This window comes from Silurus aristotelis (assembly GCF_946808225.1).
Source record: "Silurus aristotelis genome assembly, chromosome: 8".
Lineage (NCBI taxonomy): Eukaryota > Metazoa > Chordata > Actinopteri > Siluriformes > Siluridae > Silurus > Silurus aristotelis.
Window position 1 is genome coordinate 19,390,161 of NC_139581.1, and position 18,768 is coordinate 19,408,928.

The 18,768-nt window shown below is 35.3% G+C and overlaps 1 protein-coding gene and 1 long non-coding RNA gene across 8 annotated transcripts in view; one reads left to right on the top strand and one right to left on the bottom strand.

Annotated features, from left to right (window-relative positions):
• The window catches only part of LOC310730450, a 198,309-nt gene that overhangs the window by 174,408 nt on the left and 5,133 nt on the right, over positions 1–18,768 (top strand). The gene's annotated exons all lie outside the window — the stretch shown is intronic.
• The window catches only part of arhgef12a (Rho guanine nucleotide exchange factor (GEF) 12a), a 70,505-nt gene continuing 67,315 nt past the window's right edge, over positions 15,579–18,768 (bottom strand). For all 7 annotated transcript variants that reach the window (XM_083549378.1, XM_083549377.1, XM_083549382.1 and 4 more), the window contains 2 exons: positions 18,639–18,705; positions 15,579–16,785 (listed from right to left, as the gene is read on the bottom strand). In XM_083549378.1, coding sequence (XP_083405504.1) covers positions 16,775–16,785; positions 18,639–18,705 — 78 coding nt within the window. In that variant the 3' untranslated portion in view covers positions 15,579–16,774. The remainder of the gene's footprint in view (positions 16,786–18,638; positions 18,706–18,768) is intronic.

Consider the following 18,768-nt stretch of genomic DNA (forward strand, 5'->3'; position numbering starts at 1 on the left):
CTCACCTTAGCAACAGCGGGGGTTGAACCCACAACCTTGGGGGAACCTACTTATCGGTAAACCAGCACCTTACCCACTGAGCTATTCTTTCTCCTGCTGCAAGGAGTCAAAAAGCCTAATAAACCAACATGGCTTCTTTTCCATCCTTCAACACTATGTAACATTAAAAGTTGGCCAAACTAGTCTTTCGAAAAAGACAAAGAAATAAAGCAATCTTTAAAACAGGTCTCTTTAATCAACAAATAGATTTACAATTTAATGTAACAAAGTAAAAAAACTTATAGATTAAAAAAGCTAAATAAAAACTTCACCTTGGCAACCCCGGGGTTCGAACCCACAAACTTGTGGGGACCTACTGATTGGTAAACCAACACCTTAGCCACTGAGCAATTCCTTTTTACTACTGCAAGGAGTCAATAAGCCTAATGAACCAACATGGCTTTTTTTTCCATCCTTCAACACTATGTAACATATTAAAAGAAGGCCAAACAAGTCTTCAAAAAAGACAAAGAAATAAAGCATCTTTAAAACATGTCTGTTTAATCAAAAAATAGATGTATAGGTTTATGTAAAAAAGTAAACAAACTTTTAGATATAAAAAGCGAAATAAAAACTTTACCTTGGAAACAACAGGGATGGAATCCACAACGTTGGGGGGGATCTGCTGATCGGTAAACCAACACCTTACCCACTGAGCTATTCATTTCTACGTGTGCAAGGAGTCAATAAGCCAATTGAACCAACATGGCTACTTTTCCATACTTCAACACTATGTAACATATTTAAAGTAGCCAAACAAGTCTTCAAAAAAGACAAAGAAAGAAAGCAATCTGTAAAACAGGTCTCTTTAATTAACAAATAGATGTACAGGTTTATGTAAAAAAAAGTAAACAAACTTCAACACTATGTAACATTAAAAGTAGGCCAAACAAATCTTCAAAAAAGACAAAGAAATAGAGCAATCGTTTAAACAGGTCTCTTTTATTAACAAATAGATGTACACGTTTATGTAAAAAAGTAAACAAACTTTTAGATAAAAAAGCTAAATAAAAACTTCCACTCGGCAATCCCAGGGTTTGAACACATAACCTTGTGGAGACCAGCTGATCGGTAAACCAACACCTTACCGACTGAGCTAACCTTTTCTACTTCTGCAAGGAGTCAATAAGCCTAATAACCCAACATGGCTTCTTTTCCATCCTTCAACAATATGTAACATCTTAAAAGTAGGCCAAACAAGTCTTTCAAAAAAGACAAAGAAATAAAGCAATCTTTAAAACAGGTCTGTTTAATCAACAAATAGATGTACAGTTTAATGTAACAAAGTAAAAAACTTTTAGATAAAAATAAAGCAAAATAAAAACCTCACCTTGGCAAAACCAGAGTTTGAACCCACAAGATTGTGGGGACCTACTGATCGGTAAACTAACACCTTACCGACAGCGCTAACCCTTTCTATTACAGCAAAGAGTCAATAAGCCTAATAAACCAAAATGGCTTCTTTTCCACCCTTCAACACTATGTAACATTAAAAGTAGGCCAAACAACTCTTCAAAAAAGACAAAGAAATAGAGCAATCTTTAAAACAGGTCTGTTTAATCAACAAATAGATTTACAGTTTAATGTGAGAAAGTAAAAAACTTTTAGATAAAAAAGCAAAATATAAACCTCACCTTGGCAGGAACCCACAACCTTGTGGGGACCTGCTGATCGGTAAACCAACACCTTACCCACTGAGCTATCCATTTCTATTTATTCAAGGAGTCAATAAACCAATTACCCCCACATGGCTACTTTTCCATCCTTCAACACTATGTAACATATTTAAAGTAGCCAAACAATTCTTCAAAAAAGACAATGAAAGAGAGCAATCTGTAAAACAGGTCTCTTTAATTAACAAATAGATTTACACGTTTATGTAAAAAAGTAAACAAACTATTACATAAAAAAGCTAAATAAAAACTTTACCTTGGCAACAACAGGGTTTAAGCCCACAACCTTGTGGGGACCTGCTGATCGGTAAACCAACACCGTACCCACTGAGCTATCCAATTCTACCAGTGCCAAAAGTCAATAAGCCTAATGAACCAACATGGCTTCTTATCCATTCTTCAACACTACGTAGCATATTAAAAGTAGGCCAAACTAGTCTTTCAAAAAAGACAAAGAAATAGAGCAATCTGTAAAACAGGTCTCTTTAATTAACAAATAGATGTACATGTTTATGTAAAAACGTTAACAAACTATTAGGAAAAAAAGCGACATAAAAACATTACCTTGGCAATACCAGGGTTTGAACCCACAATCTTGTGGGGACCTGCTGATCAGTAAAACAACACCTTACCCACTGAGCTATCCCTTTCTACAAGTGCAAGGAGTCAATAAGCCTAATGAACCAACATGGCTTCTTTTCCATCCTTCAACACTATGTAACATATTAAAAGTAGGCCAAACAAGTCTTTTAAAAAAGACAAAGAAATAGAGCAATCTGTAAAACAGGTCTCTTTAATAAAGAAATAGATGTACACGTTTATGTAAAAACGAAAACAAACAAAAAACTTTCTTTTCGGCTTCTCCCGTTAGGGGTCGCCACAGCGGATCCTCCGCACGTTTGATTTGGCACATGTTTTACGCTGGATGCCCTTCCTAACGCAACCCTCCCCAATTTATCCGGGCTTGGGACCGGCACTAAGAGTGGCTGGGGATGGTTCCCTGACCGGGAATCGAACCCGGGTCGCAGCGGTGGGAGCGCTGCATCTTAACCACTAGACCACCAGGTGACCTTTTAAAAACGAAAACAAACTATTAGAAAAAAAAAAGCGAAATAAAAACTTCACCTTGGAACCACGGGGTTTGAACCTAGAACCTTGTGAAAACCTACTGACTGGTAAACCAACACCTTACCCACTGAGCTATCCCTTTCTACTAACGCAAGGAGTCAATAAGCCTAATGAACCAAAATGGTTTGTTTTCCATCCTTCAACACTATGTAACATTAAAAGTAGGCCAATCAAGTCTTCAAAAAAGACAAAGAAATAAAGGAATCTTTTAAACAGGTCTGTTTAATTGACGAATAGATTTACAGTTTAATGTAACAAAGTAGAAACACTTTTAGATAAAAAAAAAGCGAAATAAAAACCTTACATTGGCAACACCGGGGTTTGAACCCATAACCTTGTGGGGATCTACTGATCGGTAATCCAACACCTTACACACTGAGCTATCCCTTTGTACTAGTGCCAGGAGTCAATAAGCCTAATGAACCAACATGGCTTCTTTTCCATCCTTCAACACTATGTAACATATTAAAAGTAGACAAACAAGTCTTTCAAAAAAGACAAAGAAAGAGAGCAATCTTTAAAACAGGTCTCTTTAATTAACAAATAGATGTACACGTTTATGTAAAAAAAAAGTAATCAAACTATTAGAAAAAAAAGCAAAATAAAAACTTTACCTTGGAAAGGCCAGGGTTTGAACCCAGAACCTTGTGGGGATCTGCTGATAGGTAAACCAACACCTTACCCACTGAGCTATCCCTTTCGACTAGCACGTGGAGTCAATAAGCCTAATGACCCAACATGGCTTCTTTTCCATTCTTCAACACTATGTAAAATATTAAAAGTAGGCCAAACAAGTCTTTCAAAAAAGACAAAGAAATAAAGCAATCTTTAAAACTGGTCTGTTTAATCAACAAATAGATTTACAGTTTAATGTAACAAAGTAAAAATCTTTAAGATAAAAAAAGTGAAATATAAACCTAACTTTGACACCAGCGGGGTGTGAATCCACAACCTTGTGGAGACCTGCTGATCACCAAACCAACACCTTACCCACTGAGCTATCCATTTCTACAAGTGGAAGCAGTCAATAAACCTAATGAACCCACGTGGCTTCTTTGCCAGCCTTTAACACCATGTAACTCATATTAAAAGAAGACAAGTCTTCAAAAAAGACAAAGAAATAAAGCAATCTTTAAAACAGGTCTGTTTAATTAACAAATAGATTTACAGTTTAATGTAACAAAGTAAACAAACTATTAGAAAAAAGAACGAAATAAAAACTGTACCTTTGCAACACTGGGGTTTAAACCCACAACTTTGTGGGGAGCTGCTGATCGGTAAACCAACACTTTACCCACTGAGTTATCCCTTTTTTACTACTGCAAGGAGTCAATAAGCCTAATGAACCAACATGGCTTCTTTTCCATCCTTTAACACTATGTAACATATTTAAAGTAGGGCAAACATGTCTTTTAAAAAAGACAGAAATAGAGCAATCTTTAAAACAGGTCTCTTTAATTAACAAATAGATATACATGTTTATGTAAAAACGTAAACAAACTATTAGAAAAAAAAAAGCAAAATAAAAACTTTACCCTGGCAACACCGGCGTTTGGACCCACAACCTTGAGGGGACCTACTGAACAGTAAACCAACACCTTACCCACTGAGCTATCCCTTTCTACGAGTGCAAGGAGTCAATAAGCCTTATGAACCAACATGGCTTCTTTTCCATCCTTCATAACTATGTAACATTAAAAGTAGGCCAAACAAGTCTTTCAAAAAAGACAAAGAAATAGAGCAATCTTTTAAGCGAGACGTGGAGAAGCGGCAAATGTCTCACATACAGAAGCTCTGTGATGTCATTATGGAGGAGTGGAAGAGGATTCCAGCAACAACCTGTGCAGCTCTGGTGAATTCCATGCCCAGGAGGATTAAGGCAGTGCTAGATAACAATGGTGCTCACACAAGATATTGACACGTTCACTTAGGGTGTAATCACTTTTGTTGCCAGTTATTTAGACATTAATCGCTGTATGTTGAGTAATTTTTAGAGGACACTAAATTTACTGTTATACATGCTGCGCATTGACTCCTTTAAATTATATTTCTATAATATAATTTAATATAATATAATACGATTTCTATTTCTATAGTATAGTCTGTCTCTCGAAAACTGTGCCAGCAGTGAGCGAGTGGAGGGCCGAGCCGGACAGAACGAGTGGTAAGGATCACTGAGACTAATCAGTTGCAGGTGTTTTTACCGCTCGTTCCTCATCCCAGCTGTGTGTGTCCAACTTATCGTACATTGCTGCCTGTTGCGAGAAATGTTTCATATTTTTTACAATTTTGTCGTATCGCTATCGTCATCTTAAGATCAAAAAATCGTAAGTCGGACCATCTGTATATAATATATAACACTTTTGGTATGGACAAGGAGTAAGGAATTTAATACTTTAATTCTAAAAGTATGTAGAATATCCAGCTGATGTTGCAAGGCAATAAGTTTTTCACTAACCTTGTGCAGAAACACTGAGAGAACTCATTTGAAAGGTCATACTCAGCAGTGTAATTAAGTGGACCTCTTAATTCCCAACATAATCACAGTAATTTAATGATTAATTCCTTGCAGGTTGCTTGTGGGCAGACATGCTTCACATTCATTAGGTGGTTTACCATAATGGCTTATATAAAAAGAGCGCAACATAATAACCTTGTAGGAAAGTGCGCACATTTTACAGGAATTTGCAGCCTTCGTTTCTAATCTAGTTGGTGTTGTATAACAACAATTGGCAATAATGAGCAATAATTGATAGACATTTTCATTATTATCAAGTCAAGTCAGGTAGGTTTTGATTGTCATTCCAATCATGTACAGTGCAGCACAAAATGTTTCCCCAGGATTAAAGTGCTAAATTAACTAAAAAGGAACATGGAACTACACAAACTCAAAACTAACTACAATATCATCTAGGAACAGTAATACTGTTTGACAGTTGTGACAGTACTCAGTCAATACTAGACTTATTGGACATCAGACAAAATAAAGAGGGCACACTGCTAATTTAATACGTGCCTAAATGTAATTATCATCTTAGGTGAGCGCTTAGGCAGCTCATCCTTCAAACCATTTTCCTTTCAAATTGAACACCTAATATGAATCACATATGTTTGATTTCATTAATGCCACAAATAAATGTCATTTTGGGGTGTGAGCATTGAGTTTAAATTAATGAAGCCTTTATTTAAGAATAAAAGTGTGAAACTTTTCAGCAGAAGCTCCAAATAAGTATTAGAATTTGCTGCCTATTATATGTTTGCTAAGGTTTTCTTGCATTACTGATATTGGTTAAACACTTTTCTGAAATTGCCCACTGTGGTTTCAGATTTCTGTGGAACCTCATGTGGTGTTCTTCTGTTATAGCAATTCCTATAAACTAAAACATGGCTTGCCATTTTCCTCAGACCTATCTCATTAACAAGGTATTTCCAGCTGTATTAGTGTCACTGGAAGTTTTTTTTTTTTTTTTGCACCATTTCGTGTAAACTTTATAAACCATTGTGTGTGATCAGCAGTAATGTGAACCTATTGATCAAGAATGCATTTAAAGAAGCAGCAATCTCGAGCAAACTGCTGAAACAGACACTTGCTGAATGACAGCAATAAACTGAAGTTTATTACAATATTTCAAAAGCAGTGATGGTGGATCAGATTTGACAGCTTTGATAAACGAATCAGAAAAGGATCCATTTAAGACCAATGCCAGGCACAGATGGGCTGTCCAAATCTCGATTACTCTGGAAGGGTTTGAGGACTGAATTGCACTTGTAATAGCAACAGATTTACGAGATGCTGTGTCCTTTTTGCTGGTGTTCTTTCCACATAGCGTGGATAGAGATCTCATAGAAAAAGGAAAGATTGAGGGCAGAGTGCATCACAGCTCACTGAGTCAACACAGCTCCCATAGACAGCTTGTTTAACACTGAGCCAGTACTAAAATAGTTTTCTGACAGGACGGTAATATGATGTCAGCTTGTAAACTTATATGTAAATACTTTTCCATAAAGGCAATTTGCAAATTGCTGGTAAAATAGAAAAAACTAGACACTACTACTAGACACAACTCGACATAAGTCGTTGCTTTAAGACCAATAAAATGCTGACCAATGTGGCAATATGATTTCTTTTACTCTTGGTAAAAGGTTTAAATATAACACTGTTGTTAATTCAGTTAATGTGTTAGTCAGAGTTAGCAAGCTAGTTACACGCTTTGCATCTAAACACTATGGGATGTAATTTTGTCTGATGGTGTATAATAAAACAGAAATATTATTATATTAAAATACAAAATGAAAAGCAGAACAAGCAGCAGCATCTGCCACTGCTATAAGACCCAATGACTGGCTTTTCTGTGCTTGTCAGAAACATTTCGCTTTACAACAGATGTTTGATTTGTCCATTTAAAGTGGGAGTGTGTTTTTAGCTTTTGCAGCAAGTGATTATTAAGTACTCATATTGTTTTAAATGCTGTTCGCAAACATATGTGCTGTCTTTTGAAAACCTCACCTTCTTCCAAGTGATTAGCACAAATCCATTTGTTTCACATAAGTACATGTGTGGGGAAACCGATAAAACGTCACGTACAGATGCATTATTAAATTATTTGTGCATTTATAGATGAAGTGAATTTTCTGACTGTTCAATAGATTTGAAATACTATTTACAATTTTGTAAAAATTCTCAGAACGGTCTATTAAGGCAATGAGTCATTTCTGATACAATACATTGTTGCATACATAATCACCTCTTGGTCTTTTTTAAACCTTCTTTAAATTCAGAGCTACACACTGCATTTTATTTCCCATTGTATTATTTTATACTGATGTGTGCATACATAAGGCAGCTATTCAAATGCTCGTTTGAATTTAATTGAATGTGGTTTATTTCTGGTATAGTTCCTTTTCTGAAGAAGAAAAAAAAAAAAATAATAATAATGTAGCCGTAGTCGTTATTTGATATTGCTGCTAATTAAGTGGAGTAGAATTATGCACAATATAGTCAAGTTACAGGTCACTAGTTATATTTATCAACAGATGAAATGGAATTTTTTTCCACTTGTATAAACTGCCGTTTAGTTGATAAGCAAGACTTTTCTTTTTTCTAGATAATGGCATGTCACGGATGCTGAAGTTGAACACACAAATTATACCATATAATTTAATGTTTTGGCATCTTTGGGATATTCTGCATAGATGTAAAGCACAAATACTAACTCACTGAATCAATGTAAGAAAGACGTACAATAAGAAAGATACACGCGTATATTGAATCAGTGTCATTTGGCAGTAAATTTGAGTCCATGGTTTATTATGAGAAATTTGAATGATATATATATTTTGGCCTATATACTGTTTTGAATTAATTTAGTTAACCATAGGAACATTCACTAGTCCACTACATGTTAAGTACAAATATGAGGTTAAAATGCCCAACTGGTTGATGGAAAAAGGTGTTCGCTTTTGTCCAACTAGTTTTGGAGCTACTGGAGTTTTAATTATATTTTCTAATTCTTTCCAGCTGAAAAACATATTTAATTAGTTTGCCTGTGTGGGCAATTAATAATGATTAATAATAATAAAAACTTTGCATTTAATTATTTTTTTGTGTGTGACTATTATTAACAAATTAAGTGACAGAAACAGATTGAGTGTGTGTATATATATATATTCCTCCATTTAAAACTATGTTCAAAATATGCTGTCTATTTTTAAATATTAAACTAAATTTACTGTATAAAATAAATAAATTAATAAAAAATATAACAGCACATTAACTGAATAAAATATTTTTATGTAATAATAAGGAAGAAAATGCAAGTTCAGATATTGATAGAAACTTTGCAAAAAAGTTGCAAAAAAAAGAAATCTAACAAAAAAATAAAACAGAAACCATAGCCAGATCGTGAAGATAAGAACTGTGGATAACTACAACCATAGGAAAACGAATGTAAAACAAAGAGTTTCGTGAAAAGTGACTATATACACAAGTGCTTATTAACTCCTGTGACAAGGTCAAGTGATATGCAGTGGCTGATGGGTAATGTAATTCAGGGGATAATCCAGACAAATACTTATAGCTCAATACTACATAGCTCATACTATTGTAAAATGAGATGATAATACAAGTCAGTCTAAAAGAGAAGCTATCAAATAAAACACAAATGAATGTCTGTACCTTTCCTTTCTTTTTGTTTTGCACATTTCAGGTGAACGCTTTCTTGTTGCACCATTCAGAATTTAGGAAGTACCAAGAAGTAGGTGGTGCTCAGCTGTGGTCTCTTTTTCCAATCCTCACCTATTTCATAATTCCATTTTGTGAGTGCACTGCCATTGTACCATTGAACAGCATAAAAGCCTTTGTCAATGAAAAGAGAAAATGGAGAGTAAGGAATCAAAGGACAAGAAACTTGCCAGAGAGTCTGCCAAGAGACCTACAGTAAAACATTAAAGGAGCTGCAGGAATAGCTGACAAGTATTAAGTAGTTTCTGCATGTGACAACATTCTATTATATTCTTCACATGTCTGGCTATAATGTAGGGAAGCCTTTTTTTAATGAAAATTTCCAAGCTTAACTAATTTAAATGTGGCAGAACATGGTCTAATGGCACCAATTCCAAAAGGTATATTAATTCTACAATTCTGATTTGATTGGTTCAATAAAATGAAACAATCACCAAATATTTACAAAATAATTAAATACATTTACAAATCACAATAACTATGATAGTGGCAGCATTCAATTTAATTCAATTCATTTTTATTTGTATAGCGCTTTCAACAATGAACATTGCCTCAAAGCAGCTTTACACAGATAATGTGGTAATAAAAAAATAATATGCTCTTTATAAGTGTAAGTTTGTCTCTGATGAGCAAGCCGGTGGCGATTGTGGCAAGGAAAAACTCCTTGAGATGGCATACGGAAGAAACCTTGAGAGGAACCCATCCTCATATGGGTTGCACCGAATGTCCATTTATTGCAGATATACAATGTTTCGGGGTACAGTGATGGTGATCAGAAACTGTAGTCCTGAGTCAGTGTAGCAAACTGTTGACATTAACTACAGTCCAAATCCATCCTCAAAGCTCCCGTTCTTACTCCGGAACTTCATGGAACCACCCTAAGCGTTGATGAAAAACCGTCCCAAGCTGCACAGAGTGGCCTCCAAACGAAGAGAACACTATCCAGAGGCAGGCCTGGAAGAAGTGGGAAGATGCGCGGAGGGAAGAGGGGCAGGAACAGTGGTCACTGGAACCTCAGGAGCATGTTTAACTCAGGCGAGAGAGAGAGTGAGAGAGAGAGAGAGAGAGAGAGAGAGAGAGAGAGAGAGAGAGAGAGAGAGAGAGAGAGAGAGAGAAGAAGGGTGACAGGAAGAGAAAGATATGGATTATTATGTGTCTTTATAGTTGTATGAAAGTTAATGTCACTGTGCAGTTGGGACTCCGGCAAAACTCGCTATAGCAGCATAGTTTAAAGGGAGAATCAGAAGGTAACACAGACATGAAGGATCTCTGGGATAAGAGACGACCCACCACACCACCATCAACAAACCTGAGTGAACGTGTGAGAGTGAGGGAACGACAGCATACAAATATCCCAGTTCAACAAACACTCTATATCAATGTTCCCTCCAGATCTGCTCCTTTACCTAAGAAAAATCTACTGTTAAAAGACTTGACTAAATAAACACGTTTTCAACACTGAGACTGTGTCTAAGTCCAGAACACAATTATATATATATATATATATATATATATATATATATATATATATATATATATATATATATATATGAATTATATTTATTATTTGTAAATTGTATATATATATATATACAATTTACAAATAATAAATATAATTCATAGCTGCAAATACCAGTACATTTTTTTGCAAGCCTTCAGGCATCAATGAATGAAAGAAATGCAGATAGATGTATTTGGATGACCAAGTCACAGCCCAGACTCGAATTCAACAAAAAACATGTATATCATTTACACAAATATAGCAAAGTCAAAGTCAAGCTGTGCCATGCCGATAAACATGTAAAATTAAAAGGTGCCTACTTTTTTCAAATGTTGTATTTTTTTTTCATTGTTTCCTTTTCCTCTAAAAAGATTTATGATTGATTTTCAATTTTTACACAATATATTGTAATATTTAGAGTGGAAAAAGTTCTGATATGAGCTTTGAATTAATTTCTTACTTCACAAAGAGCTGTGATTTTAACAGAGGTGTGTAGACATTTTAGATATCACTGAAGATGGCACTGCCCTACCCTGGTCTAATGAAGTGACAAAGGGAACACAAAAGTTTTTATAATGCTTTTGTAACTGAATGATCCCAGAAAAGTCCTAAACATCACAGTGCCTTTAGCAGCAGCAAGCAACCTTGAGGCAATAGAAGCAAAAAAAAATTCCCAGACAGGCTGTGGACAGGAAAAAAGAGTGTTTTATCAGCCAGTAAAGCATGATGTTTTTTACCTGTGTATGCACCGGTGTATGCACCTGTGTGTGCATGTGTGTGTGCATAGCCAGTCTACTTACTGTACATGTGCTTCGTTCGTCATTGCAGTAAAAGCCATCATCCAGAGTAAGCGATGAGGGTGGCAGAGCCTGCACACAAAAAGCCATGAAATGGATGCTAGAAAAATCTCCATTCATAGTGGAAATTAGCAAAATATCTTAGAAAATCTCATACTTCATATTTTCAATACTGTATATTTTCTTCATATAGCCTTTAACAAAAGAAGAATGTGTTGAATCATCATTCTCACCGCTCGATCAGACAGCTGTGATAAAGTTGTGATGGACTTTAACATACACACTGTTGCCAAAATGGGGGCCAAAGTTGAGACAACAATTGTGTAGAGGAATGCGTTGTTAATAGTTACCCTTTGTTAAAACGTATGAAAACTTTTGGGACACTCTATAGTATCATAGACTAATTGCATTTTTTGTTTTCATTTAAGAAGCACACTTAAAAGTCTTATTGGAAATAAACCCATAGTGAACAAAATCAAGTCAAGAGGCTTTTATTGTCATTTCAACTATACACAGTGGTACACAGTGCACAGTAAAAACAAGATTTTAGGGTCGATTTTAGGGTTGCTGTATTGGCATGAGCTGTAGAAATGTCATTGCCAACAGGGAAAAAGAAAGACTGGATTTTTTAAAAGTAGTAGGTGAAGCTTAGAGATTTTGTATTTCTTTTCCAAACTTCAGCTATATGATTAAATCACTTAATCTAGGAGTAAAATCAAACTCTTTGGTAAGTCTTTATGGCATTATTATTTTGGCAATTTTTAACAACTAGACCAAACATTTAGGTTTTGAAACAAAGAACAAAAAAACAACCAAAACATTGGGCATTTCAGACACAACGTCAGCCTGCTGATTAGTAATAATGGTACTGAGAGCTTCTAAATGAAATGTTGACTCTTAACTAGAGGTGATTAAAGTCTGGAATAGAGTGCTTAAAGAACAAGGATCAAAAATGAATCGCATCGCAGGCTCTTGTTAGCCATATCCTTTGGTTTGTTTGCAAGGACTACATATTGATCTAAACTCCAAATGTTGTTTTAAATAATTACTAGATTGCTAAACCTAAACATCTCAAATGACCTAAATATTACGTGTTAAATATTGCACACAATATCACATACTCACCCTTCAAGCCATAGCAGTTTAAACTCAGCTCATTGATGCGTCATTGATTCTTTCCAACGGTCTGAATGCAGAGACCATGAGCATGTCTCATTCATAGCATCATTCTATCACGGTTCCAGCCTCACAGCTGCTCTTTGTAGTAATGAGCATAGCTGAAGTTCAATAAAATGGGAAAGGTTGGTGGGACCATCCAGAGGACAGAAGCACTAAATAATAAGTACAGCATTTCAAGACTGAGCCACAGCAGCAGACAAGACACTGTAACACCTAAACATGTTAAGAATAAAAACAGGGGAGAATAAACAGCTGAAATTTATATATATTTGTTTTTACTGTTTTCTGATGCAGCGGTCAGTCTGTGGCACTGCTTTCCTGTTAACTGGTCAACTGTGAGACATACAATGAGGGAAAATAGTTAGTGTTTTATTTATTTAAAATACATCAAGTGTATTTATTCACAACTATCCACTACTATCTTTGTCTTTGTAAAATGACCATCTTCTCATATTCCATTTCTTGGTTTATGAGATCAAATTCTTCTCTAGTATGTTCAGGTGTATTTCTCCATTTATGTTGTTTTGATGGTGTTCAATTGCACTGGACCATTTTCAGAGAAGCAGCTCCATACCATGATGCTTCCACCTCAATGCATCACTGTGAGTATGGTGTTCTGTATAGAGTAAGTTTTCTGTTTTATTTCGTCAAACTAGTGTATAGTGTTAACAGTTCCGACTTAGACAAATTGCTTTTAAATGTACATCTGCATGCTGTTTTTTATTTTTGCATAGGATGTGGCGGCAGAGTGTCTTTTTGAATGACGGATGACGGATGAACAAAATATATTAATTGAAAGTTGATTACAGAAAGTACAGATCTCAATTCAAGTAAAGAAGTCAATTCCAATAAAGGACTACTAACTTGAATGACACTAGTTACATCACATCCTTAAAAAGGTATCGCAAGAAACATTAAACTAGATTGATCCATTAGATTTAGATAAAAAAAAAAGAATGGAGAAATGTTCCTCATTTAGTCTCCATTTGCTGCTATTATAAACAACGTCTGGGAATATGTTCCACTAGATTTTGGAGTGTGGTTGTGGAGCCCATTCAACCATAAGGACATGTACTAATGTACAGCATTTATTTCATCAAGGTTTTTTTTTTTTTTTTAAAAGGGTTGAATCTCTAGAACAGGCCACCCAAGATCTTTTACTCCGTAAACCATACCTTTATGGAACTGAATTTGTGCACAGGTGTGTATTTCCTGGTAACAATACAGGGAAGATCCACATATGGCTAAAAAGTCAGGTGTCCAAAAAATTGTGTTAATATAATGTAGATAGATATTCTCTTTTTTTTCCATTTGATTGCTTAAATCTGTATGTGCTATTTATTGAGTGCTGTCAATAATAATGTTTCTTTCATTTCTATTCTCCTTTGCTATTAACCAGCCTGTGATTAACCTATAATCAATGTTTACAATGTCAGTATGTGTGTGTGTATATAGAGTAAAATAAGGATAGAGAGCTCATGTTCATATGAAATTTGCTTCTCTCAATCACAACAGTGATTAAAATGAATGCATTTTTGTTTCAAGCTCAACAGAGATCTCAAAATAAAACAAGTAACATTTTATTACAAACTCTGGGGGAGTTTGGAATGAATTTGTAAAGGTACTGGCTTTTAGGTGTGCATAAATCACAATAAACTTGTGTGAATGGTTGCTTTAGCTGTAGTGATTGTTTTATTCAGCTTTTGAAGCAACAATCTTCACTCAGAGAAGGGCAGAAGCAGAAGAAGGAATAATCGTCTTTTAAAAAAAGAAAAAAGGAGAAACTGCTTGACAATAAGAGATGGTCTGCTTCTGCTTAAATACCACAAAGCAGATAACTTATACACCCCCTTCAATGACTGGCTGATTTCGTGGTGAAACGTGTACTAGTAATCTCCAAACAGAAAGCAGGCCCGTGCTGCCCCCTATTGAAAAATCGCAGAATATATCAAAGCCAGACTAATAGATTATTGCAACGCTACAAGTGTCTTACAAGTGCTTTTTTTTTTTTTTTTTTTTTTTTAAGTTTATATTTAATAAATTCGGGAAACATCCATGAGATGAGTTACTTCCTATTCTCTTACATTATAGCAGTTATGTTTTAGTTGTTCCCTCACCTGCTTTTCTCCCCTTTGAAACACATAACTAAACTTGATATGAATTAGTAATTAAAAATCATGACAAATGTCCTTATAGAAAAAGTCACTTCAACCAATCTTCATTTTTCTTTAATTAATATAATAATTATTGGACGTACACAGTGTAGTATAAATGACTGAGTAGACTGAGTTGTTACTATAGGAACAATACCATGTTATTCATAATTATTTAAACCTGTCAGATGATGTGCAACCTGTGCTATTATCAAAGAATGACAGTAACAGAAGATGAATTACATTAAATGCATATAAATTATCAGACATGCAGATAACAATCCGACACCACTGTGGTCTGTGTGAGCAGGAACTTCATACACAATTGTTTCAAATGTAACAAGCTTTCAACTGTTAATAACGTACTATATAAATCTCTAGACAACTGTATAGCACCTTTTAACAATGGACATTGTCTCAAAGCAGTTTTACACAGATAATGCATTAAATAAAGAATGAATAATATTGTTCTTAGAAGTGTAAGTTTGTCCATAATGAGCACATCGGTGGCAACTAAGGCAAGGAAAAACTCCCCGAGATGGCATATAGAAGAAACCTTTAGAGGAACCAGACTCAAGACGGAACCCATCCTCATCTGGGTGGCACCGAATGTACATTTATTACAGTTAAACGTTGTTCAAGTGTGCAGTGGTGGTGATCAAATACAAACTGTAGTCCTGAGTCAGTGTAGCAGACTGTTGACATTAAGTGCAATCCAAATCTATCCTCAAAGCTCCTGTGTTACTCTGTAATTTCATGGATCCCCAGGTCGTAGATGCGAAACCATCCCCAGCTGCACAGAGTGGCCTCCAGTCGAAGAAAACCTCATCTATCTGTCTGTGTGTTCTTTTTCTAACAGTTAACGAATGAGATTTAAAAATTCATATTCATTTTAGAGCCTTCAGAAAGAACACTTAAAGGCTGACAGCCCAAACAGAAACCAAAGCAAAGCAAAAGGTCAACATATATTTTATGGGCCTGTCACAAGTTATAGAACTTCATTTTTAATCAGAAAAAAAGAAAAAAAAAAAGAGACTAAACGAATCTTATAAAAGATGGCATTATAGCTGTCAAATGGCACTGCTGATTTGCATTGGAATGTTAGGACATGCTTGATAACAGTTTTCAGACTCGTCAGACCTTTCTACACCCCATTCCCAATAATAAACGTTTGCTATCCTCATTCTGAGAGTTTCCATGGCTAAGCTTTCTGTAAGGAGACATTTGTTTAACATTTCTGCAAGGAGTGTCAGTGCATTTCAACATCCAGCAAGTTTTCCATCATAGGACAGTCCTTCAATTTTCTCTGTGACATGTCAGATGCATGAAAAAAATACTGCTTATGCAACATTATCATGAATAATAAACAATAATAAAAAAAACTAATGAAATGCTCAATCACTGATTCTTTATTTTCAGGTATTGCATTACCAGCCACTTCAACGGTTATATTTTATGCATTTACAGCCAGTTATTAGGATTCATGCTCTTCTCCTCTTAGCTAGAGCTTTTCAGCCTCTTGATTTCAAAGAAGAGGAGGCAGACTAGTGCACTTTTACACAAGATGTGAGTAGAGACCTCTCAGAGATAATCTTCTGATATACGTAGCAACAGCACACACTGCATACTCAAACACAAGTCGTTTTCTGAAGAACAAAAAAAAAAAACCTCGCAAGCAACATCGGAAAGAAATGAAATAAATATATTTAGGATTAAAATGTTACATCGTCGTTTTAAAATGTTTAATATACACACCATATATATATTTGTAAGTACACATTTTGTCATCAGTCTTGTTGGTCTAGTTGGTTGATGGACAGGACTTGACGGTCCATTGTGGCCGGAACAAGCTTAGTGTAGACAGTACTGTTCATTTTTCCTAACTGACCTTCAGAGAGGGCAAACACTTTGTCAAAGCACTGCTCTGTTTTGCTCTTCATCACATTTCTCTCTCTCTGAATCTCTCTCTCTCTCTCTCTCTCTCTCTCTCTCTCTCTCTCTGTGCAAGACTTCTGGAGTGTAGCAAAGGCTGAAGTGCTCCAAGCCTGGAACCCTCCACTGAGCTACTGCTTATCTGTATGATGAAAAATCATAAACATGTGTCAACTCACAATAACAAAAATTTATGCAGCCTAAATTATTAACCCACAAAGATTTGGACGCTTCCTGTGTTTACTGAGCAAACTGATTAATTATTTACAGCCCAGGCAAGGAAAAATTGTATCAGCCCTCGTATCTAATACAGTTGAGGTCATACATGTCTTGCAAAATCTTCACAAAAAAAAAATAATAAATCAAATTAAATTAAAGCGTTTTTTTAGTCCTGCATTCAAGAAGGCAACATGCTACATTAAGAACCAGGGGTGTAAAATTTTGAACAGGATGATCGTTGCAAATTTTCTATTTTGTTTAAAACCTTTTTTTTTTTTTTTTTTGACTTCTTTTAAAAGCTACATTTGATATTTACACATTTCGAGAAAACTAAATAATTTATTTTCAATAATAAATTGTTGAAACTGTTGAAAAGTTTACACCTCCCAGGATCTTGATGCACTGCCTTGGCTTCTTGGAAATCAGTAAATGTTTGCACCTTTTAATAGTTGTGTATGTACTCAGTTAGTGGTCGACCATTGGTTTTGCTGATTAATTTCCACAGATAGTTGATTGCTGGAACTATCGGCAAAAATGGATACCGATAGTTTTTCCAGGTTGCTGCAGTGGCTGAGAAGGTCCACTGACATTATATAGAACAAGAAAGGCTACTAGAGTGTTGAATCAGTTGAATCAAACCTATCTATTAGTATCCGTAAAATCCTCTATCGGTCGACCTCTATACTCGGTTGTCCTCAGTGTAAAAAGAAGGAAATCATATGGCTACTTTTGAAAAGTGTATCAAATATTCAGACAATGCTGGAAAAACAAATAACATGCAGTTCCTGAAAAATTTCTCTGAAGATTGGGCAGTATAACTGTTGAGGGCAAACAAGTTCTTTTTTATTATTACTTCTTCTTATGATTATTTCAGGTTCTACAAGGCATATGAACACTTGAAATGTAAATGCTGGCCTCTTTAAGCATTTGGTCACCAAATGTAGGTACTTGAACTTTTTTGCAAAGAAGATTGGAAAAAATTCCAAAGTCAAACGTGTGTATTTAATAGAGACACATCACAAAGGCTTGATGCCATAATAAAGCCAAAAGTTGCTTTCACAATGTATTAGTTCAGATGGGTGTTCAGATTTATGCAAACAGGGTGTTGTAAGTTTTTTATTTAAAACTAGCTGAAAGTACCCGTGCTTCGCTACGGAAGGCAGAACGCTAAGCAATATGGCAATAAGCAGTAAGCACTGAGCAGGACTGGATGATCAGAGATCAGAACGTAACGTCAACAAATAACGTACTACCCCTTTGTAGTACCGATACAGGGCAAACTAAATAATAATTTTTATCGTGCATCTAACATCTAATAAGAAACAATGTAGTAAGTTTCATGAGGATCCGTACTGTTATTTCGAAGAGTTTACAATGCGTGAGAAATCGCGTTTTTCGCGAGTTAGCCGCGATCCAGAGCGAATTTTTCAAAACCCTTTCTTAGTGAGCACCTAAGACCCAAGAGGAAGGTATGTTCCAAATTTCATTGCAATCCCTTCAGTGGTTTTTGAGATTTCGTGATGAGTGAGTGAGTCAGTCAGTGGTATTTGAGCTTTATATATATAATTTATTTTTTATTTTTATATATCTCTCTTTTCTTCTATTTTTGTTTGGTGGAAGATCACATTAAAGATGAAGCAAGCCTGACATTTATGTTGTTATTTCTGTCTTTATACTTTTTTTAAACCTGTACTTTCATAAAGATGTGTACACCTTTTATGTCCACTGTATATTTTAAAGACAATATAACAAATGACTGTTATTATAATACTGTACCTTTGTTCTCCCCAGTGTCAGCTGAGTTTTGTTTTTGCCTTAACAGATAATATCTGCTCTCTACTTCCTGCAAACACAATGACCAGAGTTAACAAACTATCCAAAAGAATTTTCATTTTCTTCTGTGCCA